General features: G+C 45.2%; 2 protein-coding genes across 2 annotated transcripts in view; both read left to right on the top strand.

Annotated features, from left to right (window-relative positions):
- CCDC22 (coiled-coil domain containing 22) overlaps window positions 1-7,508 on the top strand; it is a 64,073-nt gene extending 56,565 nt beyond the window's left edge. Inside the window, exon 18 of the mRNA XM_049767236.1 lies at window positions 6,989-7,508. The gene's annotated coding sequence lies outside the window, so the exon portion shown is untranslated. The remainder of the gene's footprint in view (window positions 1-6,988) is intronic.
- PPP1R3F (protein phosphatase 1 regulatory subunit 3F) lies at window positions 210-24,854 on the top strand. The gene is made up of 4 exons (XM_049767218.1): window positions 210-1,210; window positions 14,751-14,806; window positions 16,273-16,355; window positions 22,340-24,854. Exons 1-4 carry the CDS (start codon window positions 210-212, stop codon window positions 23,669-23,671), a joined length of 2,472 nt encoding a protein of 823 aa, XP_049623175.1. The 3' UTR covers window positions 23,672-24,854.
- Window positions 24,855-25,206: the final 352 nt, after the last annotated feature.

Here is a 25,206-nt window from a genome sequence, read left to right as displayed (position 1 = left end):
GCTTCTCCAGTCCTCGACCCGTGTCTACGTCACCTGTGCGCAGCCTTCCACTGGCTCGCCGATCTATCTCTCTTCATTTCGCTGCCTACGCCCCCCGTGAGCTGGACCCCTCGTCCCGCTCTTCCCATTGGCTAGCGGCACCTCCAAGCCCTGCCCCCGCCGGTCCCGCCGGTGCCGTCGGTGCCGCCGCCGCCGCCGCCGCCGCCGATATGGCGCGCACGGCCCCTGTGGAGCCTCCGCTGCGGCCGCCCGCGCCCCCCTCGCCAGCCGCCGGCGAGTCCCGCACCTCAGTCGAGGCAGCGGCGGCCCCGCGGAGAGTGCTGTTCGCCGACGAGGCCCTGGGGCTGCCGCTGGCGCAGCTGCGCTGCTACCGGCCGTGGGGTGGGCCAGGGGCGGGCAAGATGGCGGCGGCGGCCGGGCCAGATGGGAATGGCGGCGGGGAGGATGAGGACGACGATGGCGAGGATGGGGACGAAGGGGAGGAGGAGGAGGAGGCCGGCTCCGGGGCCTCGCCGCTACGCCCCTTGAGCGCGGGCGGGGGTTTTTACCTGGTGCCCACCTTTTCGCTGCCCCCGGCCCCGGGCCGTCTGGAGCGCTTGGGGCGCGTCATGGTGGAGCTGGAGGCCTTGCTGCCGCCCCCCGGCGCGGTCCCCAGGGCTGCCGGGGTGTGGGTGCCGGGGGGGCGGCCGCCGGTGCTGCGCGGCTTGGTGCGCGTGCTGAACCGCTCCTTTGAGAAGGCGGTGCACGTGCGGGCCTCGCATGACGGCTGGGCTTCGTTCCACGACCACCCGGCGCGCTACGTCCCGCACAGCCCACCGGGGGCAGGAGTGGGAGGACCTGGAGCGGGCGATCCCGTGCTGGATCAGGGGCTTGGCCTGCGCCCCGGCCAGGCGGCCGCCTCCTCACCTGACGACGGCGGCCGCACGGACCGCTTTGCCTTCCAGCTGCCCTTTGCTGAGGGTGCGGGCGATGGGGCGCGCCTGGACTTCGTGGTGCGCTATGAGACCCCCGAGGGTACGTTCTGGGCCAACAACTGTGGCCGCAACTACACAGTCCTGCTTCGGATCGCACCTGCTCCCACACCCACTGATGCCGAAGGGCTGCCCCAGCAGCAGCAGCTGCCGCAGCTGGAGCCACAGCCTTTGTGCCAGGGTCCAGTGGAGGCTGAGGCCAGGCAGCTGAAGAGCTGCATGAAGCCTGTGAGGCGCAGGTAATGTCTACCAGCGCCAACTCCGTCAATGCAGGGCTGTGTCTAGGGGCGAGGCCAAGCTTCTCGACTCAGAAAGCACTCAGGCCTGGTGAATAGGCTAGGGAGGAGGGCACAGTCTGGTCACAGAACTCAGACCTGTGCTAGAATCTTTTAATGCCTCTTACTGCCTTTGTTCTTTGACTGAGCTCCACAGTAAGGCCCTGAGCCAGACAGACATATCATCCCTGCCCTCCAGTACCATATCAGAGCCAGTTTGCAGAAACAAGCCAGCAGATGTGATCTCTGGGTATGAGAGGTTAGTGATAGAGAGGAAAGGGAAATAAAATAAGGCAATAATTTGAGTAGCGAATAGCTGCTGGAATTAGGCTGTTCAGGCAAGTCTTTGAGGAGAGACGTTTTAGATGATAAGAATTATGTACATATGGGCTTGAGGGAGAGTTGGAAAAGAAACCCAGGAGGACTTCTTGAAGGAGATCCCCTTTTAAACTGAGCCTTGAATGATAAAGTGGAGCAGTTATTCATAATCACGAGGTCCAGGGTTTTCTAGGCAGAACTGCAAATGCAATAGTTCTGAGGTTTCATGACCTTGCTGTGACTGATGGGTTGATATGCTGAAATCAGAGAGAAAGGCAGCAATACAGGTAGTGCCGACCCAAGGTCTGGCCAGTAGAGGGCAGAGAAATCTCATTTGAGAGCAGGGCACTGGACTTAGAAGGAAGAAACAAGTTCAGGAAATGATGGCACCTAGCTTGGCAATTCAGCCATGTCTGCCTTTGAAGTCTGCACTCTGTTTACTGTTAGGTGCTCATGGAATTTCAGCCTGCGAAGGGAAGGGTCTGAGTCTTTGGGTGCCAAGACAAGCAGTGATTCTGGCAGAGAAAACTATTTTGCACCAGCACTTGTGACTTGGGTCCTTTGTGTCATCTCACCATAGGCTATTTTCCTAAGGTTTTGTTATCAAGTTGTGCTATCCCAAGATTGCGACTAGACTGCATTCTTTCCAGGAAGAAATCAAGTCTTGGTGCACGTAATGGAAATGCATCTATTTCCCTGCTCCTGGGAGGTCCGGGACTGGGAATGGACTATGTATATGCCTGATCAGAATCCTCTGCTACAAGGTGTTTATGGTCCTAGCAAGGCCTTAGGCTTTGAGTGGTTTAAGAGATGTGGGTGGGACTTTGTGGGGTGGGATGGGATGGGGTGGTGGTGGTACCAGACATACCTGGCCAAGTGAGCAAAGAGGCAAGCACCCATTTGTGAACAACAGCGTAAGAAACTTAGGCAGACAACATAGCTTTCCTTACACCATTAAGAATGTGGATTCTGGGCCAGAGATTGTATAGCTGGTAGAGTTCTCACCTTGCAGCAAACCTGAGTTTGGACCCCAGCACCCCTGAACACTGTCGAGAGTAATTCCTGAGTATAGAGCCAGGAGCAATCTCTGAGCACTTCTGTGTGTGACACCCTCCCCCCCCAACAATAATGTGAATTCTGATCTTAGAGCACCTAGGTTCAAATTCCAGACCGGTCATCTTTTGGCCTGTACTTAACTGTAATGTACCTATGTACCTTATCTGTAAAAACAGGTGATTTCAACCCATTCAGAAGTAGATATGTTCAGCACACAGGCTGACACATAATTATGTCATAGAAATTGTAGCTAGCAATAGCTAGCATTACTCTTCAGGGACTCCTGAGTAGCAGTTCCATGAATTCCCTTTCCAAACTCCGCTACTTGGCTTATCACCAGACCTGTCAGCCTAAGTTTTCTCATCTCTAAAGGGAAATAATAGTGGTGTCTGAGCAACAGCACAGCAGGTAGGATGTTTGCCTTGTACGCAGTCAACCTGGGTTTGATCCCCAGCATCCTCTATGGTGAGTCTGCTAGGAGTGATTTGTGAGCACAGAGCCAGGAGTAACCCCTGAGGGCTGCCTGGCGTGGCCCAATACCCTCCCAAAAGGAAATAGTCACTGTGAGATTGAGTGCTGCAAACATGGGCGAGATAGCTGATGCTTGGTGGCAGGTGTGAAAGGAAACAGTTGCCAGCATTTACTAATCTCTCTGCTAAGACCTTCAAATTGTTTTGCTTCTGAGTATGTGTGTGATAAGGTGCTATATATGGTCAGGCCTGCTGAATACTGGAGAGGCTGAGGTAATTGAGAAGTTCCCTAGTTTGCCCAAGATCATTCAGCCAGAGAATGTCAGGCTACAGAGGACATGTTGCATAGAGGTTTTGTTTGGGGGTAGTTTTAGTAGGGGCTACTTAGCTCAGTGCATGGGGTTTGCTCCTGGTGGTTCTTGGGGAGTCGTGTGGTGCAAAGTGCTAGGGATCAAAGCCTGCACCTCTACATGTAAAGCATTCTCTTCAGCCAGTTGATTTTTTTTCCACACCCAGCAATGCCTAGATCCAGACTGCACTTAGGAATTACTCTGATGGTGCTCTGGGGACCATATGGGATGCAAAATTTTGTACCTGGGATAGCTGTGTGTAAGCAAGTACTCTACCCACTGTACAGCCCTGTTTTTGCTTTGGGGCCACACCTGGTGGTGCCTAAGACTTACTCATTATTCTGCACTCTGAGATCAATTCTGGTAGGTTTTGAAAGACCATACAGGGTGCCAAGCAACAAACCAAGGTTGGCTGTGTGTAAAGCAAGCCCCCTACCAGCTATACTATTGCTCCAGTCCTAACTATTGCTTTGTTTATTTTGGGCCATACCTGGTAACCATTGCTTACTCCTGGCTCCTTGCTCAGGGATCACTCTTGATGTGGCTTGGAGTGTCATAGATCCAACCTAGGTTGGTTGCATGTAAGGCAAGCACCTTTCCTGCTGTATTATCTCTCCAGCCTCCTGACCCCAGGAGTTATTTTTATTAAAAATTTTTGCAGGGCCGGGCGGTGGCGCTAAAGGTAAGGTGCCTGCCTTGCCTGCGCTAGCCTTGGATGGACCGCGGTTCGATCCCCCAGTGTCCCATATGGTCCCCCAAGCCAGGAGCAACTTCTGAGCACATAGCCAGGAGTAACCCCTGAGCGTTACCGGGTGTGGCCCAAAAACAAAAACAAAAACAAAAAATTTTTGCTGGACCTCTCAGATAGTACTCAGAAGAACTTGTGATTCTCAGCCAGTTGGACTGTGGGTTCAATACAAGGACCAGAAGATACAATGCCTGGGTCTTTTTGGGGTTGATTGAGGGCTAGGGAATTTTTATTTTGGTTTTTGGTCCACACCCAGTGGTACTCAAGAGCCCTGGCTCTGCACTCAGGAATCATTCTTGGTGGGCTCAAGGGACCAAATGGGATCCTGGGGATCCAACCCAGGTCAGCTGTGTTTACAAGGTAAACACCTCTACTATGCTATTGCTCTGTCCCCTGAGAATTAAAAAAATTTTTTGGCTATACCTGGTGGTGCTTGGGTTACTCCTGGCTCTGCGATCGCTCCTGGCAGGCTCAGGGGCCATATGGAATGCCATGTGCCAGGCAAACGCCATTCCCTGTAGCCACACCTCCGTCCCCCACCCTGGGAATTTTTTTAAACTATTCTGCCTCTTGAAGGCCCAGCAGGATTTAGAGAAAATTCCACATGTCATTCCCAATGTTTCCAGTTTATCCTATTCTTTTACTTCTTTTTTCGCTTTTTGAGTGATACCCAGAGGTGCTCAGGACTTACTCCTGTCTGTGCTGGGGATCAAACCTGCATAAGCCTTGTGCAAGACAAGCACCATACCCACTACTATCTCTGGCCCTCTCCTTTTACCTTTTTTATTTTTTTGTTTGTTTTTGGACCACACATGGTGGCACTCAGAGGTTACTCTTAGCTCTGTGCTCAGAAATCACTTCTGGCAAGCTTGGGGGGCCATCTGTGATACTGGGAATCAAGCCTGGGTCCATCCCAGGTCAGCACATGCAAGGCAACGCCCTATCGTTATTACTCCAACCCTTTTTCCTTTTTATCTCCACTCACTGTATCATAGTTGCATACAGTATATGGATCTTAAATATGGGGTTTATTAGATTTTTACATAGGTATGCTGTTAGTGTGACCATAATGACCCCAAACCAAGGAAGATAGCAAATAATTCCAGGGTCCCTGATTGGCTTTGTTTCTGTCACTTGTCATCCCAGATGGCTGTTTCGGGAGGGTTTGTCTATAAGACATGACAGTTTGGTCATTTTAAAGAGATCGAAAAGAAGGGTACAGAGAAATCAGAGAACTTGCAGAGCCAAAGTGGGTGGAAAGGTTGTTTTTCTTTTAAAACTCATGGCGGTTTTTAAGGAGAAATTGAAGCAACCTTTTCAGACAATTGTTTTGGTATCTAGCCCTGGGTCTGTGGTTCCTAACATAATTTGTGATACTATTTTAAGTGGGCAGATGGCTTTTTGATAGCTTCCTTATCTTTTGATCTCAGCTCTTGTAAAGGGGAAGTTGGTGCTCATTACAAGATCAGCGATAAGATTTTCTTTGTAGTCGGTGGCTTTCTTGGCGAGTACATTTCAACTTATTTTTATTTTAAACCTTATGTGCTTCTGGGGAGTTGGGAGCGCTGTTGAAGAACAGCCACCACCTGGGACCCAGCCCTCTGGAGAAACAGTGGTGACCTTCAGGAGTTAAGTCTTAACCTTCAGGCCCAAAGAAAGAAGGAGTCTATTCTGGATTTGCCACTGTGGGCACACTTTGTGGTGACTGCAGCCACATCAGCTGGAAGCAGGGTAGAGGTCTTTGGAAGCTCTTGACTATGATTCAGGGATAACAGAGGCTGGATGGTTCAAACAACCTTTTGAGAAGTCTTTAGGTTTCAAGATGTTTGCCAGTGACATTCATTGGGGGTAAAACTATACAGGACACAGTGCTAGAGTCGAGCATGGAAAGGGTCGAGCATGGACTAGTGCTAAAATACTATGGGGTATGAGGTGGAAGAGGCTGGGAGAGGCAGGTACAGAGGGCTGCTTATAAGAGATCTGGAACATACCGTTTTGTGCAAGGCAATTATTTGCTGCCTAAATCTGGTTTTTGTGACATTTCCTGTGAAAAGTTTTTATCCCTTCTCCTGGATGAATAAATGGAGATTCTGAGAGTCCAAAGTCCCAGGGGTCGGTGGGGGGGGGGGGCTCTTCTGATAATACCTTGGCTTTATCTTTCAGACTTCCTCCTGAAAGTAAGGACAAAGGTAATTTCACTATGGCCTTTAGACACCTTCCCTACTTCCCAATCTAGTTTTCCCATCACCCTTCATTCTGTTCTCTGCCTTCTGGTTGCCTATATCTATGACTTTGCAAAGTGCTTTGCCTCTTGGCACCTCAGGATCTTTGTGATTGTTTCCCTCACCTGGAATGTTGGTACCTATGCCCATTGCTGTATCCTTATTTTGAATCTTCAGCTCTCTGAGTACTCTCAGGTAGTCTGGACCCAAGCTTCTTCAGACCCTGGGATCTTTTTTTTAATACTTTTTGGGCCATACTAGCGGCACTCTGGTTACTTCTGGCTCTGTACTCAGAAACTACTCCTGGCAGGCTCAGGGGACCATCCTGGGGATCGAACCCTAAGCCTGTCCCAAGTCAGCCACGTGCAAGGCAAACACCCTACTGCTGTGCTATCACTCTGGCCCCAGACCCTGGGGTCTTATAGCCCTGATCTTTAGAGGTACCGTTCATGTGAAAACATCACAAAGTCAAACAGGTGTGGTGCTACAAAGGGAAGATTTTATTTGACCCCCATTCTTTTTTTTTTTGACCTGCTCATTTGTCTTCTTGATATGACTCAAATGTTCTTTATCTTCAGGCTTCCTGTTTCAAAAGACCAACTAGAAGCCATAAGAATGGAACTCCCCACAGCTTGCAGTCCTCAAGTCTGCAGACTCTCTTTCCCTCCCTCCTGTTACAAAGGAAGAGGGAGCCCCTCTTCTCTGTTGGGCCATTTCCCCCCACTTGTGCTCTGGGTGTCATTTTTTGGTTAGTTGATCCAGTGTTGCATACCATTAGTTCCCCTTCTTGCAGCTTTTAACGGTTCTGCTTGCTGAATCCTCTCTTGACCTTTATACACTCCAGTGGCTATGCTCTCCTTTGACCCTTCTATCTGTCTCTTCTGCTCTTATAAACCCCTTCATTTCCCTCTTTATCTTTTTTGCTAACCATCCTCAAAGAAATTTCTCTCCTTGCTTTGATCCACCACCACGTAGATTCTGTATCTGGGTTTCTTTGTAGTTAGGGTTGGGTCATACCCAGCAGTGCTAAGGGATAATTCCTGGCCATATTGGGTGCCAAGGATAAAGTGGGTTAGCAGGGTGTGAGACAAGGGCCTTACCCACTGTACTCTCTTAAATCTTCATAGATGTTTTTTGTTTTGTTTTGTTTTTGTTTTCTTAGGCTTTACCTTTTACCCTGTTAGTCTTCTGGTCCTTCTCTCTCTTTAATTTGGTTTCTGGTCCACACTCGGTGGCGCTCAAGGGGTACTGGGCTTTATACTCAGGAATCACTCCTGGCCGGGTCGGGGAAACCATATGGTATGCCAGGGATTGAACCTGGGTTAGCCGTGTGAAAGGCAAACGTCCTACCTGCTGTACTATGTTCTGGCCCTTCTCTCTTCTTAAATAATTTTTATGTGTTTTGGGAGGGGCATTTGGATCACACCCGGCAGTGCTCAGGGGTTACTCCTGGCTTTGCACTCAGAAATCGTTCTTCGCAGGCTTGGGGGACCATATGGGATGCTGGGATTCGAATCACCATCTGTTCTAGATTGGCTGCTTGCCAGGCAAATGCCCTACCACCGTGCTATCTCTCTGGCCCCACTATGCTGTTTTTCTATACCACAAATTAGTGCAATCATTCTGTGTCTTATTCTGACTGATTTTGTTCCTCATAATACTCTCTTCATATCCGTCCATTTATAAGCCAATTTCATGACTTCAATTTTCCTAACAGCTGTGTAGTATTCTCTTGTAGATGTACCATAGTTACTTTATACACTTATTTGTTCTCAGGCACTCGGGCTGTTTCCAGATTCTGTATATTATGGATAGTGCTGCAATAGGAGTACAGATGGCCTTTTCTTCATTGTGTTTTTGGGTCCCTAGGAGTTTTATTGCTGAGTCAAATGGAAGCTCAGTTTCTAGTTTTTAAAGGAATATTCATATTGTTTTCCAAAAAGGCTGAACCAGTCTACATTCCCACTTGCAGTGAATAAGAGTTCCTTTTTATTTGTATCCATGCCTGGCCCTTCTCTCTCCTTATTCTTCCCTTCAGTCTCATTCCAAACTTGAAGTCTCTACTTGGGTATGTCCCAATGATGCTGCAAAAAATCTATGTTAAAGATGAAATCCATCATGCCCCAACAGTGTTCTGAGCAGTCTTGTATTCCTCTCTCACTCATTTCCCTTTGAAGCTTTATAAACCATCCTTGACCTTGCAGTCTGGCTGGGCCAGACTCCCTTGTCCCAGGCCATTCTTTATGCTTCTGAAGGCATTGACTTCAGTTTGTAGTTAGAATTTCACTGGGAGATTATCAAATACGGCTTCCCTGCACCCCTACTCTGCTTTAGATTGTAAGCTCCATGAGGAGTAGGGACATGGTCTGCTTGTGTTCACTACTGTATTCCTGCAGGGACTGCCACCAAGTCTGAATTTAACGGGTGCTCAATAAATACTCATTGAAAGAATGATTATGAGTGTTTATTTAAAATGTCTTTTCTCTGCACTAAATTGTTAGCTTCCTAGTAGGGTTTGCTCACTGTTGTGTCTGGGGTCATTTGCAGTAAGGCCTCCATGATCTTTAGGCGCATATGTAGCTGAATGAATGGATGGGACCCTGCTTGCTCTCTTGGTTAACAGTGTTAGGCAAAATAAGAACTATCAAAGGAGAAACAGGGTGGGTCAAGGGTAATCTTTGGAGAAAGAAAATAGTGTGAGAATCATCTGTTTCACATAAGACTGTCAGGGTAGCATGGGGCATAAAGCCAACTGCTATGAAACTGACATGTGGGATCTGAGCGGAGTAATCCTGCTCTCATGCTCTGGTTCTTTGTTTTTGATTATTTTTTTTGGAGGGCCACACGTGGTAGAGATAAGGGTTTATTCCTGACTGCACTTTATCATCCCTGACATTGCTCAGGGCACTATATATGGTGTCAGAGATTGAACCCAGATCAGCCATGTGCAATGCAAGTGCCTTACCTACTGTGCTATCTCTGGTCCTTATGACTGGTTCTTTACTGCCCTACCACTTTGGATGATACATGTCAAGCTGATTTCCTTTTCAAGGCCCTAATATTCCCATTTGAAATCTGAAGAGGAATTCTGTTAAGCACTCTATACATGATTCTCAAATATTCCCTACTCACTATTTCAGGTAGGTATCACCATTATACCCTTTTGACAGATAAGGATATTGAGTCTTAGAGAGGTTGATTGATTAACTTGCCTTAGATCACAAGCCTAATAAATAACAGAGTTAGAATTATCTGAAATTATGTGTCATGACCTTTTATGGAGATTTGAAATCAATTGACTGGATTCCAACAAACATTTTGCAAAGAAAAGAAAAGGGCCTAGAAAATAGAATATATCACAACACATAGTAAAGGTAAATGTCCCTTCATTCAAAGAGCTACTGTTTTAATACATATATTGACACCAATATGGTTGTGCTGTGTTCTGATATCATGTGTCCTTCTTGTAGATCATAGCTAAATTAATAAAATAATTGCTAGAAAAGCTCAGAAAACCTTTCACTCTGAGGTGGAATGGGGAATTTGTTTGCCAGATTTACCCTAGCAGAGACTTACTTCCCCAAGGAAGATAGAGTAATGCTTCATAAAACAAGGTGCCTCAGAGTTGGAATCTTGCCAAAAGTAGATGTATATGCACAGACAGTTGGCCTTGTTCTTTGCAGAGTTTCAGACTTTACTGACAAGCGAGTCACCTTTATCTTTCTTGGTAGTACCCCTCTTTCTGAACTCCCCACCCTACTATTCATGAGTGCTGTCTGAAGTCAGCAGCTATTGAACTTCCCTGATACAAGGAGGAATTTTCACACCTGAAGATGTTGGGGGCATGGGGTTGGTGGGGCTGAAAATGGTACTGACCTGGCCTTTTCTGGGCACCACCACTAACTTAAGTTCTTGCAGTCGTCCAGAGGATGTGCACCCCAGCTTCTCCAGGTCTGTGTTCTCTGGCCTGCTTCTGCACATTACCATTGAATAGATTAACCACATGACATTTTTGAAATTGGTGCCAAAATGTCAGGTTTCTTCTTGAAAAATAGAAAGTTCACTTGAAACAGTTTTGTTCTTAATCTCATTTTTCTAAGAACCTCTCTTCTCGGTTACTGATCAATGAGTCAGTATACATTTGTATTCTATTTCCCTAAACAGGCTCCTGATTTAAGTCTTAACTGCCCCCGAATTGTGTTCTGTGGGACAGTTTAAGGACCTTTATCTTTATTTTCTCTTAACAGACCATAACTGTTGAATGCTATTCAAAAAAACTCTGCCCTTGAAATGTTTTTCAGTTTGGTAAATAGTGGCCATAGAGACCCTGTTCCTTGAAACATTGTTTCCTTATTTGTAAAAATGGAATGATAATTATTTTGAAGGATCTGTGAAGGTTTTCAAAAAGCTTGCTCTGTAGCCAAAGGGCCCCTGTGGGGAGGAGGTGAACAGTGTGTGCTGCCTCCTTTCATCTCTTGACTTGGGAAGAGGTGTTAGGGAGAGTAACCTGTGTGTCTCTGTATGTTGACTTTGTTGATTTTGGAATTGGCCAAGTTACTTGACCCAATTTTGAAATGTTCTGCTTTGTACCCTTCTTGACTACAGAAAAGATGCTCGGAGGTTAAGGGATTTATTCTCTACTTGGTTTTCTTCCCTCAACTGAACAGTGGTGTTCTGTTACTGCTGGGGTGGCTGTTTCTGATTTTCCATCCCTTCTACCTAGAACTCAGGTGGCTTGTGAAAGCTCAGTGGCTTCTGAAAGCCTCATTGTATATTTTGGCATTGGTCATAATGATAGGGGACGGCTTGGTAGGCCTGTCCCTGGGAGAGAGTGGCCTTTCTGGGGGTCTTCTTGAAGAGGCTTTTTGTAATTCTTTTTTTTTTTTTGGTTTTTTGGTTTTTGGGCCACACCCATTTGATGCTCAGGGGTTACTTCCTGGCTATGCGCTCAGAAATCGCTCCTGGCTTGGGGGGACCATATGGGACACCGGGGGATCGAACCTCGGTCCGTCCTACGCTAGCGCTTGCAAGGCAGACACCTTACCTCTAGCGCCACCTTCCCGGCCCCATTGAAGAGGCTTTGTAAAAAAGTTATTGTTGTGGGGCCGGATTGATTGATAGCACAGAGGTAGGGCATTTGCCTTGCACACGGCTGATCCAGGACTGACCTGGGTTCAATCCCCAGTGTCCCATATGATCTCCTGAGCCAGAAGTGATTTCTGAGCGCAGAGCCAGGAGTAACTCTTGAGTATCACTGGGTGTGGCCCAACCCCCCCCAATTGTTATTCTATTTTACAAAGAGATTGATATCCAACCAATAAAAATTAACTAAGTGCACACCACTGGAAAGAGAACATTAATATTTGAACTCAAGTTTTCCTGATTCTACTGTCTGCTGTCTACTTTCCCACTATATTAATGGAGAATGCCTAATACTTGCAGAATAAGAGACAATTGTGAAGAGACTTTTTAAAGAATGGCTTCTTAGGAAGAGGAGGATTTTTCTTTTTCTTTTTTCTTTTTGCCGTACTCAATGGTACTCAGTGGTTATCCTGACTCTACACTTAGGAATTACTCCTGGCAGTGCTCAGGGGACCATATGGGATATTGGGTATTGAACCTGGGTCAATCATGTATAAGGCAAGTGCCCTCCCCACTGTACTCTGGCCCCAAGGATGATCTCTTTTTTAACTTGCTTTATTAAAATACAATGCTTACAAGGTTGTTAATTAAAAAATACAGTTGTTTTATTCACAGTTGTTTTATGAGTTTAGTCATACAGTGTACAGCTCTGTACAACACCAGTGCACAGTTCCCACTATCAATGTCCCCAGCTCTTCTCTCTTGCCCTCACCTGTCTGCCTTTAGGGTAGACATGGGTGCAAGGACGACTACAAGAACCTTTTCTTTTACTAAGTCATTCTCTTTTTTTTTCCTCTCACCTTCTTTTAGACACTGGTGTACAATGTTGTACTGAGGGGTATCATGCCTATCACTTTATGAAGGATGATTTCTTTAATAAGGGACGATAGTAGCAGAAGAAATCAGCAAAACTGAATTGGTCCATGCATCCAAAGACTAGGATTTGATCCTCTCTGAGGGGTCTTGTATAGGACCACCTGGTTTGTTCTGAATTCCCATAATCCTGACTCACAGGAATGGAGGTGGACCTAGCAGAGTCAGCCATTCCAGGTTCCATTGTATTTGGACTCAGATCCCTCTGGAGTTGTCTGAGGTCTAGCTCCTGAAACAAGATAGAAGGTTCTTTCCAGAGCTTCCAGGTTCTATATCCTTATATGTGGTTCAAACTTTCTCCTTATGGGTGTTAATAAAAAACAACTCCAGCCACTCCTTAGTCTGATGGCGTTCTAGTCATGTGTCCCCTTAGCCATAATTTTTAGCAGGGACACTGGAAAGGAGTAAGTGGCAAAAGGGAGTCCCAAAGATAAGTCCTAGTGCAGGAGGAGTGAGAACAGAGGAATGAATTTTGTCTATTACGAATGCCTTTTATTCTGAACAGGAGTTGAGATAGGGATTGGGGAAAGGGCCAGATTCCCTGTAAAAAAACTGTAGCTTGTAGGTTAAGAGAGCACAAACAGGAACTGGAAGTAAGGCTGAGGTTTTGATCCTTGCTGCCTGTGAACCATTTACATGACTTCGATTTCATCATCTGCAAGATAGGGTTAAAAGTAAATTCTGCCTGCTTTGGAGGATTACAAGTTGTCATGAGGATTAAATTAATATATGTGACCCACTTAGAATACTTCCTGGCACCGCAGTAAATATTATATTCAGGTCAGCTAGTTTATGTGAAGGAAGTGGATGTGCTTTTAAAAGTTGCAACCATTCCTAGTAATGTGAACTGTGAGGAAGGAAAAGTTCTGGGCTGTTGCCCTTAGATGTACTCAGGATTTAACATCTTAATGGTGTTCTCATTTGCCTTAATCTGTAAACATTTAATAATCATTTGTAAGTGTGAGTACAGGGATTTCTTCAGGTGGCTCTTGACCTTGCCCCTGAAAGTATTTGACGCCCCTGAAAGTATCTGACTAAAATGTACTTAGGCCTCTCAGACAGACATGGGGGTTTGACTTGCCTGGAAAAGGAAGAACAAGAAATAGATAGTTGATTCAGTTTCACCTGTGTGATGGCCTCTGCTGTTTGGGCTTGATAACCTCATTTCTCTTGACTAATTTGTTCATGGTATGCACATCTGGTTTCTTGTTCTTCATTTTCAGGTGAGGAGGCAAGTTCAGGGAGGTTAAGTGGCTTGCCATGTTGATGGTGGGGGTTGGGGGATGTGTGGTGGAACCAGGTTTCTGATCCCAGGTTACTTACTTTTCTCTACTGACTTCCTAGTCTCCATTTGCTTCCATCCTCCCGTTGTTACTTCCTGTGCTCCACAATGCTCACCTCCCTTTCTTAGAAAAGATAGTTTCCGGGACCGGAAAGATAGCAAGGAGGTAGTGCGTTTGCCTTGCATGCCGAAGGACAGTGGTTCGAATCCCGGCATCCCATATGGTCCCCTGAGCCTGCCAGGAGTGATTTCTGAGCATAGAGTCAGGAGTAATCCCTGAGTGCTGCCGGGTGTGAGCCAAAAAACCAAAAAAAAAAAAAAAAAAAAAAAAAAAAAGAGAGATAGTTTCTTCCAAGGCCAGACATATACTCAAAATAAATGATCCAAAATCATCAGAAAATAGTGCTTAGTGTGGTCTGCTGAATTTACTGTTTAGAAACCCCCAAAAGGGAGCTGCCTTACTGTTGCAAAATTGCAGCAGATAGTTGCATAGTTTATGCTGCACCTATACTTTATGCTGCCTTCCAAGTGTTAATCGACCTTTTCCAAAGTTTACAAATGAGGGTTCTTGTCAGGAGGGCACTTGCTTTGAATGCAGTCAATACAGGTTCGATCTCCAGCACCCTCGAGCCCACCAGGTAAGACCTGGACATCATCAGCTATGGCCCCAAACCCACAAACAGAAAGTTTACAAATGAATGAAATGAGGTTGTTAATTGAGAAATATGCAATGCTATCTGTGAAACTTAGTAGCATCTAAACTGTTTAATAGACTGCCTATAATAAAAGTTTCTAAAATGTTAAAGGGGTATTGCCCCTGACTTATATGTGACATTTTCTGACTTCTCTTGGCTTTCCTATATTTCCTCAATTTTGATCCATGAATATATAGTCATATATAGTCAGGATAGAAAGGGGTAACAGAAGAGAAAAAGCAACTGGTAGGTAAGTGTGGGTCAACACAGAGCCTAAGAAAGGCGCAAATGGGTGCCAGAACTGACCTCAGTACATTAGATCCAAGCTTTCTCTCTTGTGCCCCACAGATCTCAAGAGGAAGAGCTGAGGATGAAGAGCTCGAATGATAATACCCCTGCTGTGGGTAAGCAATTGACAAGCTGTGGGTACTTGTTTACATGTATCATCTCTCACTCTCTTACACTCTCTTTTCTGGGCCTCCTGACATGCTGTAGCTTATGAGCCTCTTTTTCATTTCTTCTTCCCTATAAATTAAGAGGAACTTTGCCTTTGACTCTTTTTTAAAAAAAATTAAACTTTTTATTTTACTGAAACAATTGTGATCTACAGAGTCTTTCATGGTTGAATTTCAGATATACAACGAACCAAGGCCCTTTCTATCATCAGTGCCAGTTTTCCTCCACCAATGACCCAGAGTGCATCCTATATCACCACCCTCTGCCCCATGGACTGCCAGTATAACAGGCCCCTTTAAGTTTTTTTTTATTAAGGTTTAAGTCCCTTGATTTTATTATCTTTGGATTTGGCTTGGATATTTAGTGCTGTTCTTATTTATTTCCCTGCCAATGCATCCGATACCACTTGGCCCTTGGCCCTTGACCCCAAACTTTCTTTATTCCTTTCTTCTTGGTTTTAAAGAAAAATGCAGGAATATTTCGTAAAATAAAGGACTTTGCATCCCAAGGTTCTATGAAGAAAGCTGGAGCCCCAATTTAAAAGATAAGAGATATAAAATACAATTAAAAAGGTGTGGTAGGTTTTTTTTTGCATAGGCACAAGCAAAATATGGGGAAAATAGGAAAAACCTTTAGCTTAAAAAGAGGGAGCTCTTACCCAAGAAGCATCCTGGCATAAGACCAACTACAGGCTCTGGGCATACTAAGTTGTCTAACCCAAAAGTCTTTCTCTGTGGTCCCAGTAAAAGTTCTTCACAAGCATAGTTGTCACAGTCAGGTTTCTATAGTTAGAGATCCTGGTTTTTGTCCAGATCCCATGTTGAAGTCAGTGTGACATGGAAGGTCTTTTGGTTTCACCTCACCATTAGGTGGCAATGCAGAGAGCCCTACCCTGAAATCAGGTTGTTGCTGTTACCAAGTAGTCAGGGTGTCATATGAACCCACTCTGGAACAAGTCGATGCCAGGGCAGCATTAAGTCCTTCCCTGTTAGAAGTCAGATTCCTGGTGCTGGTGTAGAATACCGTGATGGTTCCATAGATGGGATTCAAGGTTCAGCGTAAATGGCCAATGTCCAATCATCTGAAGCCTAAGCCAAGTCACTATGACAAGTGTTTAGGGTGTACGCCTTTTACTCATAGAGGTTTTAGAGGCATGGCCAACATTTGTTTTTGATTTTTGAACCTTATCTGGTGGTGTTCAGAACTTGCTCCTGGCTCTGTGATCAGGGATCATTCCTGGTGGGTCTCAGGATCATATTGGGTGCTGAGGATTGAACCTGAATTGGCTGCATGCAGAGCAAGTGACCTATCCACTATACTATGTATGAGTCCATCCCAAGATCAGATACTCTTAAGCAAACTTGGTATGTGTATCCATTTCCTCACCCCAATGCTGCCCTTCTCTTCTCTCCAGCTGTGTGTTCTGTTATCCAGGAGTCAGTGGGTCCCTTGGTGGCCCCCACCCCTCTCCGTCCATGGCCACAGATGACACTTCAGGTAAGTAGGTCGTGGCACCATCTGCTTGGGTGGTGGGTGTGGGTTACTCTTCTGAACTTTTGCTTTAGGCCCCCCCTAGGACAGAGGGAAGTTTCCCAAAGGATAACCTGGTGGATGAGGGAGAGAATACATTTTCCACCTGGACATAAAAAAAGTTATTTGTCTATATCAAATATTTATTAAACTATTGCTTCACACAAGGAACTTGAATGCTGAGAGTCAAGTTCCCTGCTTGTCAAAAGAGTGAGTCATGGCCAGAAACGCAGTCTTGGATGGGATATGGCTCAGAGGGCTGGGTCACATGCTTTGCATTTGGAAGTCCTGCATTTGATTGTTTGGGAATAGACCTAGAGCCCTGCTTCAGGGAGTTGACTTTTGTGTAGCAAGAGACACACTACAGCAGAAAAATAGTTAAAATTAATGGTCTTTTAGGTGATGACATATGAATGCTAAGGAAAAAGAAAGGGCTAGGAATGGGAGGGTAGACAATTAGTGTCTGGTAGTAAGGGAAGGAAGGCCTTAGAAGAAACAAGATTGAACTATGAAAAAGTAGAGAGATTGAGTCACATGGGAAACTACAGAAAACAATATCCAGGCAGGTGCAGAAACTCTCCTGGGCAAGGCCATGATAAAGGTGTGTGAGGACAGAAGAGCAGTTAGGAATGGGGAGGGACTACAGGTGGTGAGGTGGTAGAGGAGTCAGGGACAGACTACCTTTTGTGACAGGAGGCAGGGGGAAAGGATAGTAAGAAGAGGATGACCAGCTTCTGATTTAGGATCACAGTAGCCAGGCTTCCACTGGTTACTCTGAAGAATAGAATCTGTCAGAGGTAACGGTGGAAGTAAGAAGTTTCACCCTGAGGAGGCAGCTACTGTGATTTTCTAGACCAGGGTGCCAGTGTTGCTAGAGAGTTATAGAGATTCTGGAGATGTAATTTGTAGGTTTTAACTTTTTTTTGGCCACACCTGGCAGCACTCGGGTTACTCGGCTATGTGCTCAGGAGTAATCCCTGGCAGTGCTTGGGGGACTATATGGGATGCCAGGGATTGAACCCGACACATACAAGGCAAACACTCTACCTGCTGTGCTATTGCTCCGGCCTCCTGATTTTAACATTTTATTAGAGCTTTTCAAACATACAAAAGTAAGGAGATGGATAGAGTGAACCCAGATCTTTCCATCACTAAGCTTTAAAGCATTTTTATCATATTAATTTCTGCTTTTGCTTTGCCTCCATCTTTCTCCTTCTAATTCCCCATGCAGTAATTTTTGGAATAAAATCCAGATATTATCATTTCACTTATACTTGGATTTGTATCTCAGAACCATTTAAAAAGACAACACAGATAGCAACAACTAAAACAAACCACCACAGTGCTGGGACCAGAGGGTACTCAGTGGGTAGAACATTTGCATGTGAACAACCCAGGTTTGATCCCCAGCACCTCACATGGCCTCCTGAGTGCCAGGAATAATCCCTAAACTCAGAGCTAGGAGTAAGCTCTGAATACCACCTGGTGTAGCCCCCCCTCCTAAAATCCCAAACCCCATAGTGCCATCATTCCTCAGAAAATTAAAATTAGTTGTTCTTTAGTAGTATAAAATATTGAGTCAGCACTCAGGTATTCTTATTTTATAGTATGCAGGATCCAATTGGAAGCAGCAATTTGGTTGATGGGTCTTTTAAGAAGTTAAAATATTTTACCCAGGGGACAGCGCAGTAGCACAGCCAGTAGGGCATTTGCCTTGCACTAGGCTGCCCAGGTTTGATCCCTGGCACTCCTTATGTCTCCCCAAGCCTGTCAGGAATAATTTCTGAGCATAGAGCCTAGAGTAACATTCTGAGCACCACCGGTAACCCCCCTCCAAAAAAACCAAACTTCACCTATGAAGCCTCATCCTCCACCCATTCTTCCTAGGTAACTTGACCTTACCTGCAAGACCCCTCGCAAGACCCCTCCCAGGAAATGGGCAGGGTCTTGCAGGTAAGGTCAAGTTACCTAGGAAGAATGGGTGGGGGATGAGGCTTCACACCTGCATGCAATTTATTCAAGAAACCTACATATCCCAGACTACCCATACTTTAGATTTGGTTAATTATATCTACTTGGATGCATGTTTCTTATTTGGGGGGTCATATGGGATGATGGAAATCAAACCTGGGTCAACCACATGCAAGGCAAATACCCTATTCCCTATGCTATCTCTCCTGGCTCTCCTACTCTTTTATTTATTTTTTATTTTTTTGTTTTTTGGGACACTCAGAAATTACTTGTGCACTCAGAAATTACTTCTGGTAAGTTCAGGGGACCATATGGGATACTGGGATCGAACCTGGGCTGGCCACATGCAAGGCAAATGCTTTAGCCTTTGTACTATCATATCACTCTGACTTCTCTTACTCTTTTTAAATGTTTTATTCCATTAAATTTGACCTGTTGTTTAATTTATTCATTCACCTTCACTTTTATCACAATATTTTTAAAAATATCTTTAAGCACCATGATTACAAGCATGTTTGTAGTTGGGTTTCAGTTATATATAAAAAAATAACACCCCCCTTCACCAGTAGAGTGTTCCCACCACAATGCCCTCCATCTCCCTCTTCTCCCACTCCTTGCTTTTATTCAAGACAGGCATTCTATTTCTCATTCACTACTACTGTCATGGTAGTTGTCAGTGTAGTTATTTCTCTAACTGAACTTACCGCTTTTTGTGGTAAGCTTCATATCATGGGCTGGGGCTTCCAGCCCTCATCTCTGTTGTCTCTGTGTATTATTACAATAATGTCTTTTATTTTTCTTAAAATCCATAGATAAGTGAGACTATTCTGCGTGTCTCTCTCCTTCTGATTTATTTCACTAAGCATAATAGTTTCCATATCCATCCATGTATAGGAAAATTTCATGACTTCATTTTTTTCTGATGCCTGCATAGTATTTCATTCTGTAAATGTACAATAGTTTTTTTAATATTTTTACAATAGTTTTTTGTTGGGCATCTGGGTTGTTTCCAGATTCTGGCTATTGTGAATAGCGCTGCAATGAATATAGGTGTGCAGAAGGCATTAATGTATTGTGTTTTTGTGTTCATAGGGTATACCCCTAGGAGTGGTATAGCTGGATCCTATGTTGCTCAATTTCTAGTTTTTTGAGGACTTTCCATATTGTTTTTATATAAAAGCTGAACAAGATGGCATTCCCACCTATCACATTAATTTAATATGATATATTATTCAGTTATCTTAAATATAATGAATTCTCTTAATTCTTATTCCTTCCTCATTTATTAGCTGGAATACTTTATATTTTTCTCTTGCCTGGGATGGAATCTAGGATCATACATGACAAGGCTCATCTACTAGGTGTACCCCTGGTGAGCCACATCCAAACCCCTAGCTAGAATTCTTAGAAGAAAAACTTTCTCAGATCAACTTTTGGCTACACTGAGATATAATTTGTAGAAGACTATTGAAATTTTATTTTTGTAATGTAGTTTAATTCTTTTACTTTTTCATTCACCAGTTTTGAGAGGATAAGACTTTCTTTAAAGGTGACTAGAGAATTTTTTATTTTATTAACTCCTGAATTTTATATCTGTTTGATGAGTTTCAATATATTGTACTTATTTATTTTGGTGCTTAGAATGTGTATGCACGAAAGAGAGGAAAAACAGATTTACTGCATTTTTATGCCAGGGACCAAATCCAGGACTTCAGACATGCAAGGCCAGTGTTATACTGTTGAGTCACACTGGTAGCCCTATTTTTTTAAAACAGGGCTGCATCTTTTATTTTTTGTATTGGGGCCACACATGGTGGAGCTCGGGGCTCTGTGCTCCCAGCTCTGTGCTCAGGAACCTCTCCTTATAGTACTTGGAGAATCTCTGTGATGCCGGGATCGAACCCGGGTCGGCCTTGTGCAAGGCAAACGCCACTCCCTCTGAGCTATAGCTTCGGGCCCTCAAGGTAGCCCTATTTTTATGCTTAAACTGAATTCCCTCTGACCTGTAGCAGCCTTTTTACATGTACTCCAGAGCTTTATAGACACATATTCATTATTTTCTGGGTACTTCTTCACATTCTTTTATGACACTGTATTCAAGATCTTATCTTGTACTTTCCTTGTCCCAAACCTGGAAGTGAACATTCCTTTGGTTCCTATTAGTGGAGAATGACATTTCAAAATGGAGTTCTTGGTTTTAGATATATTTATTGGTATTATATTGTTCATAGGTTCTAGGCCTCATCAGAAGACAGTGCTCAGGAAAGACAGTTTTCATTTTATTTTTTTTTGTTTCTGATTTTGTTTTGAGGGCCATACCTAGTGGTGCTCAGGGGCTACTCTGGCTTGATGATAGATGTTTGCTCTTGGTAGTACTCTGGCGACCATGTGGTGCTGGAGATGGAACTTGGCCTTCCTTATTGCAAAGATTGTACTTAGCCTATTGAGCTAACTCCTTTCCCTCTGTAAAGAATGGATTTATTTATTTATCTTTAATTTTTTCTGTTAAAAGAGAAAAGAAAGGAGGGAAGGAAGGAGACAAGGAGATAAGGATGAGAGGAGGAATGCTAGCTAGAGAAAAAGGAAAATGAGGGAGGGAAAGATGGAGGGGAGGAAGAAAGAGGGTCTAGACCAGGGGTCCTCAAACTTTTTAAACAGGGGGCCAGTTCACTGTCCTTCAGACTGTTAGAGGGCCAGATTATAGTAAAAACAAAAATTATGAACAAATTTCTATGCACACTGCATATATCTTACTTAGAAGTGAAGAAACAAAATGGGAATAAATACAATATGTGGCCCACGGGCCGTAGTTTGAAGACCCCTGGTCTAGACTCTAGCAGGGGTCTTCAGACTTTTTAAACAGGGGGCCAGTTCACTGTCCCTCAGACCATTGGAGGGTCTGACTATAGTAAAAACAAAACTTATGAACGAATTCTTATGCACACTGCATATATCTTATTTTGCAATGAAGAAACAAAACAGATACAAATACAATATGTGGCCCGTGGGCCATAGTTTGAGGACCACTGCTCTAGAGGAAGGAATGAAGGAAAGACAGGCAAGGAGGGAAGAAAGGGGAAGAAAGAAGGAAGAGGGAAAAAGATGAAGAGGGGGAGAAGGACAAAAAATCAGTTTTTTAAAAGAGAAAATAGGGAAAAGGATGAGTAAAAACATAAGGACAGTGGTAGATGGTTTTGACACTCTGGTGGTGGGTGTGGGGCAGTCACATCATATTAATATTACACTAATATTCCTCAGAGAAATGAAAAGAAAATTTCTGAATTCATCTGGTTTTTCTGGATGTGTTTTCTAGACAATACAAAGTATTTACAGATGATCATTTACCCTTAGTTGGCCCAACCAAATTCCTCAGCTTTGTTAATTCCTGAAACACCCACCCCCGCCTTTTAAGTGTAAAAATGTGAGTTTTGAGGCGCCACACTCAACGATGCCCAGGAGTCACTCCTGGTTCTGCATTGAGGAATTACTTCTGGTGGTGCTTGGGGAACCATATGGGTTGCTGAGGATTGAACATAGGCCAACTGCATGCAAAGCAAGCACCAAGCCCCACTGTGCTGTTGCTCTAGCCACTTTAAAAAAGTTTTGTTTTGGGACCACTCTTAGCAGTGCTTACTCCTGGCTCTACACTTAGGAATCAGTCACTCTTGGCAGGGTTTAGGGGACCATATGGGGGTGCCGGGAATTGAACCCAGGCTAACCTGTGCAAAGCAAGCTCTCTACCCCATTGTACTATTGTTCTGGTGCTAAAATCTCCTTTTTATTCCATCTGTTTTTTTTTTGTGTGTGTAATACAGGTAACATAATCCTTGGAGTTTCAAGAATAAAAGAAGGTGCTTTAAGGAGTTTTAATCTGGAAATGCCAGTGGGGCTTGGTGGGGCTGTCAACTTGTTCTCAGTGTCTCTTCTTGTCCCATCCCTTCCTCTGCTTATTCCTTTCCCACCCCCCCCCATGGCTCCAGGTGTCTGAAGTAGTGCCGGTTACTAGCAACCCACAAGAGGAAGATGACATCCCCAGAAGCAGTCCTCCTGTGACTTTCACAGAGGTCCTCCAGACACCAGCCATCCGGATTCTCCCTTCTTCCTCCTCTTCCTCTTCCTCCTCCTCCTCCTCCTCCTCTTCCTCCTTTATCTGTGGCCTGGGTGGTTCCCCCAGGGACCAGGCTTCTGGGCCAGATGCAAGTGAGGGGGCAGCCGGGCCTCTCCTGGAATCCTGCCAACAACAGGTGGCAGCCACGTGGGAAGTCTTCAGTGAGAATACAGTGGGACCGAAGTATGGCCCAGCCGGGATCATTCTGGAGGAGCCCCCTGCAGGTCTGGCAGTCATGAGTGGACTGGAGGAGCTGCTTGGGGAGGACACCATTGACCAGGAGCTGGAGCAGCTCTACTTGTCCCACCTGAGCCGCCTGCGGGCTGCTGTGGCAGGAGGTGGTGGGGAGGGCTTAAGTGATGGGGGGTTGTCCCCCAGCCATCCCTTGGGCATCCTCACAGACCGCGACCTGATCTTAAAGTGGCCTGGCCCTGAGCGGGCCCTGAACAGTGCTCTGGCTGAGGAGATCACCCTGCATTATGCCAGGCTGGGGCGCGGTGTGGAGCTCATCAAGGACACGGAAGATCCTGATGATGAGGGGGAGGGAGAAGAGGGACTTTTCCTGATACCTTCTAGCCCTGAAGGAGACACTCCCAAGGAATCACCTCCAGAAATTCTCTCTGGGGCTCATCCTATGGTAGCTACTATGGGAGATGTTTGGCTCCCGTGGGCTGAGAGTGCAAGATGCAATAGCCCTGTGGTTTTGGGTACAGAGGTTCATTTCACTGAGACACAACAAAAGGGGTCGGGCAAGGACACTGATTCCTTGAATATGACTGGGATGATAGTTGGGGTGACCAACTTCCCAGGGGAGGCTGGTACTGAAGATCATAGGGGATTTGCAACTGAGAGAGCAGGCATCATAGTTCCGGAACCTGGCAAGGAGTCAATCACTTCAGTCCCATGGGGCCAAAACCTTCCCCTCCTTGGTCCTCTGGGGCTGGAAGTCTGTCCTTCAAGACTGGTCAGGCCCCATGGGAGCTCCCAGGATCAAGAGGCTTCTGGCCCAATCCTGGAACCCTCCAAGAGTCATACCCCAGCAGCCTCTGCTGAATCTATGTGTATTGTACCAGCACAGCTTCGAGGGCCCTTGACCCAGACTCTGGGGGTCCTGGCTGGGCTGGTGGTGGTCCCTGTAGCTCTGAACAGTGGTATGTCTCTCCTGGTGCTTGCACTGTGCCTCTTCCTGGCCTGGTTCTCATAGGGGCTGCTTGTGGGATCAAGCAATAATAGGCTTCCCCCTCTCTGGGACCTGGGGAGGGAACAGCCTTTGTAACACCCCCCAGAGTGATCAGATATGTGTTGTGGCCTGTACAGTGGGATCAGCATATTTTGTTCCCAGAATGCTCAGCTGGAGAGGAGGCTGCCTGTCCCTGAGCTCTCCAGTCAGTACAGGGCTCCCTATGCCATCATTGTTGGAGAGAAACAGGGTACAGGTGGATGGTGTAAGTGAGAAGAACTTCCAGAATGGAACTGGGCATGCCCTCCCTTCCAGCCCCCCTCCCGAGCCTGTATTTATTTTTGTATAATTCTCTGGATGAGGGAGAGTGGTCATGAGCTGGTCTTGGGGCACAATTACCCAGAGATATATTTCTTAACAGCTAACCTGTGCAATCTACTGGAGCTTTATTTTTAATTTAATTTATATAGAGTACCTATTATTATATGCCACAATAGAGCTCTATGAGAAATGATATGTCTTGTGCAGTGTTCTCCTGTGTGGGCCCACGTGTGCAGGATGGTCATGTGCTGTGGGAGGTCCATGGTAGGGGGTGGGATGTGGCCATTCTGCTGTTGCTGCTTCACTATGTCCTTGAGGCTCTGTTACCTCACTTTAATGGTCCTAAGCCATTTGGTCTGTGATCCTTTATGGAGGGTATTGTGTGTGTGGAGAGGTTTTTTGATCTTTTCCATATTCTTCCAGGGAATGTGGAAGAGTGGTAACCACTCGAGGGTTTGGTGTTACACATGTGGCAGTAGTGGTAGATATGGTCAGTTGTGGATGTGGGGCTGTTGATGGCATATCAGCCATAAAGTTTCGAGGTTACTGAAAAAAAACAAAACCAAAACTCAGCCTTGTTATCAACAGGGATGATCCCTTTCCCCCTATGAAAGAAAAGACCTCATAAAGACAGGAGGCACAGGTGCTCCCTGAACCCATGTGTCAGTGCTGTGCACATGGTGCCTGAGCACATGTCCCTCACATCTCCCCTCTTGAGATGTGTACTTTCATGCTTTTGTACTTTCACACTGAGATGTGTACTGGAGCTCTCTCCCTTTGAAGAAGCACGTGTTTTTCCTTGAGAGTGTTACTCTCCCTTTCTTATCATCTCCCTCCCTTTCCTTAGTACCTTCAAATAAAGCCTGTTTTTACTTAAAAAAAGAAAGGAGTTAATGCATTATGAAAAGTTCAGACCACAGTTGTTCACAAACATGGTATTTGAAAGAGTAGATATATTTACCACATGCAAATGAAAACTGCATAGCAAAATAAAACATTTCCTTCACTTTATAAAACTTTTTGAAATGACTGTGCCAGCTATGGGAAGTTCTCTAGTGTTCCAATGCTTTTATGAAATAGTCTCAGATATTTTACCTAACTACTTCAAGTCACTAATGATATTCACATTGTAATACTAATAGTAAACAGCCCAAGATCTTACTTATTGGCTCTTAACATAATGATCTTGACCCAACATCTTTTCATTTGGTTTGCAAAACCTCATTTTCCCTCTTACT

Source organism: Suncus etruscus, chromosome X (assembly GCF_024139225.1).
Source record: "Suncus etruscus isolate mSunEtr1 chromosome X, mSunEtr1.pri.cur, whole genome shotgun sequence".
Taxonomy (NCBI): Eukaryota; Metazoa; Chordata; class Mammalia; order Eulipotyphla; family Soricidae; genus Suncus; species Suncus etruscus.
This window is presented reverse-complemented; position numbering and strand designations above follow the sequence as displayed.

Excerpts from the sequence above, each read along its gene's own strand:
- PPP1R3F (XM_049767218.1), top strand. The coding sequence starts at position 210 with ATGGCGCGCACGGCCCCTGTGGAGCCTCCGCTGCGGCCGCCCGCGCCC. Across the intron at positions 1,211-14,750 it reads ATGAAGCCTGTGAGGCGCAG|ATCTCAAGAGGAAGAGCTGA; the intron begins GTAATGTCTACC and ends TGTGCCCCACAG. Across the intron at positions 14,807-16,272 it reads TGATAATACCCCTGCTGTGG|CTGTGTGTTCTGTTATCCAG; the intron begins GTAAGCAATTGA and ends TCTTCTCTCCAG.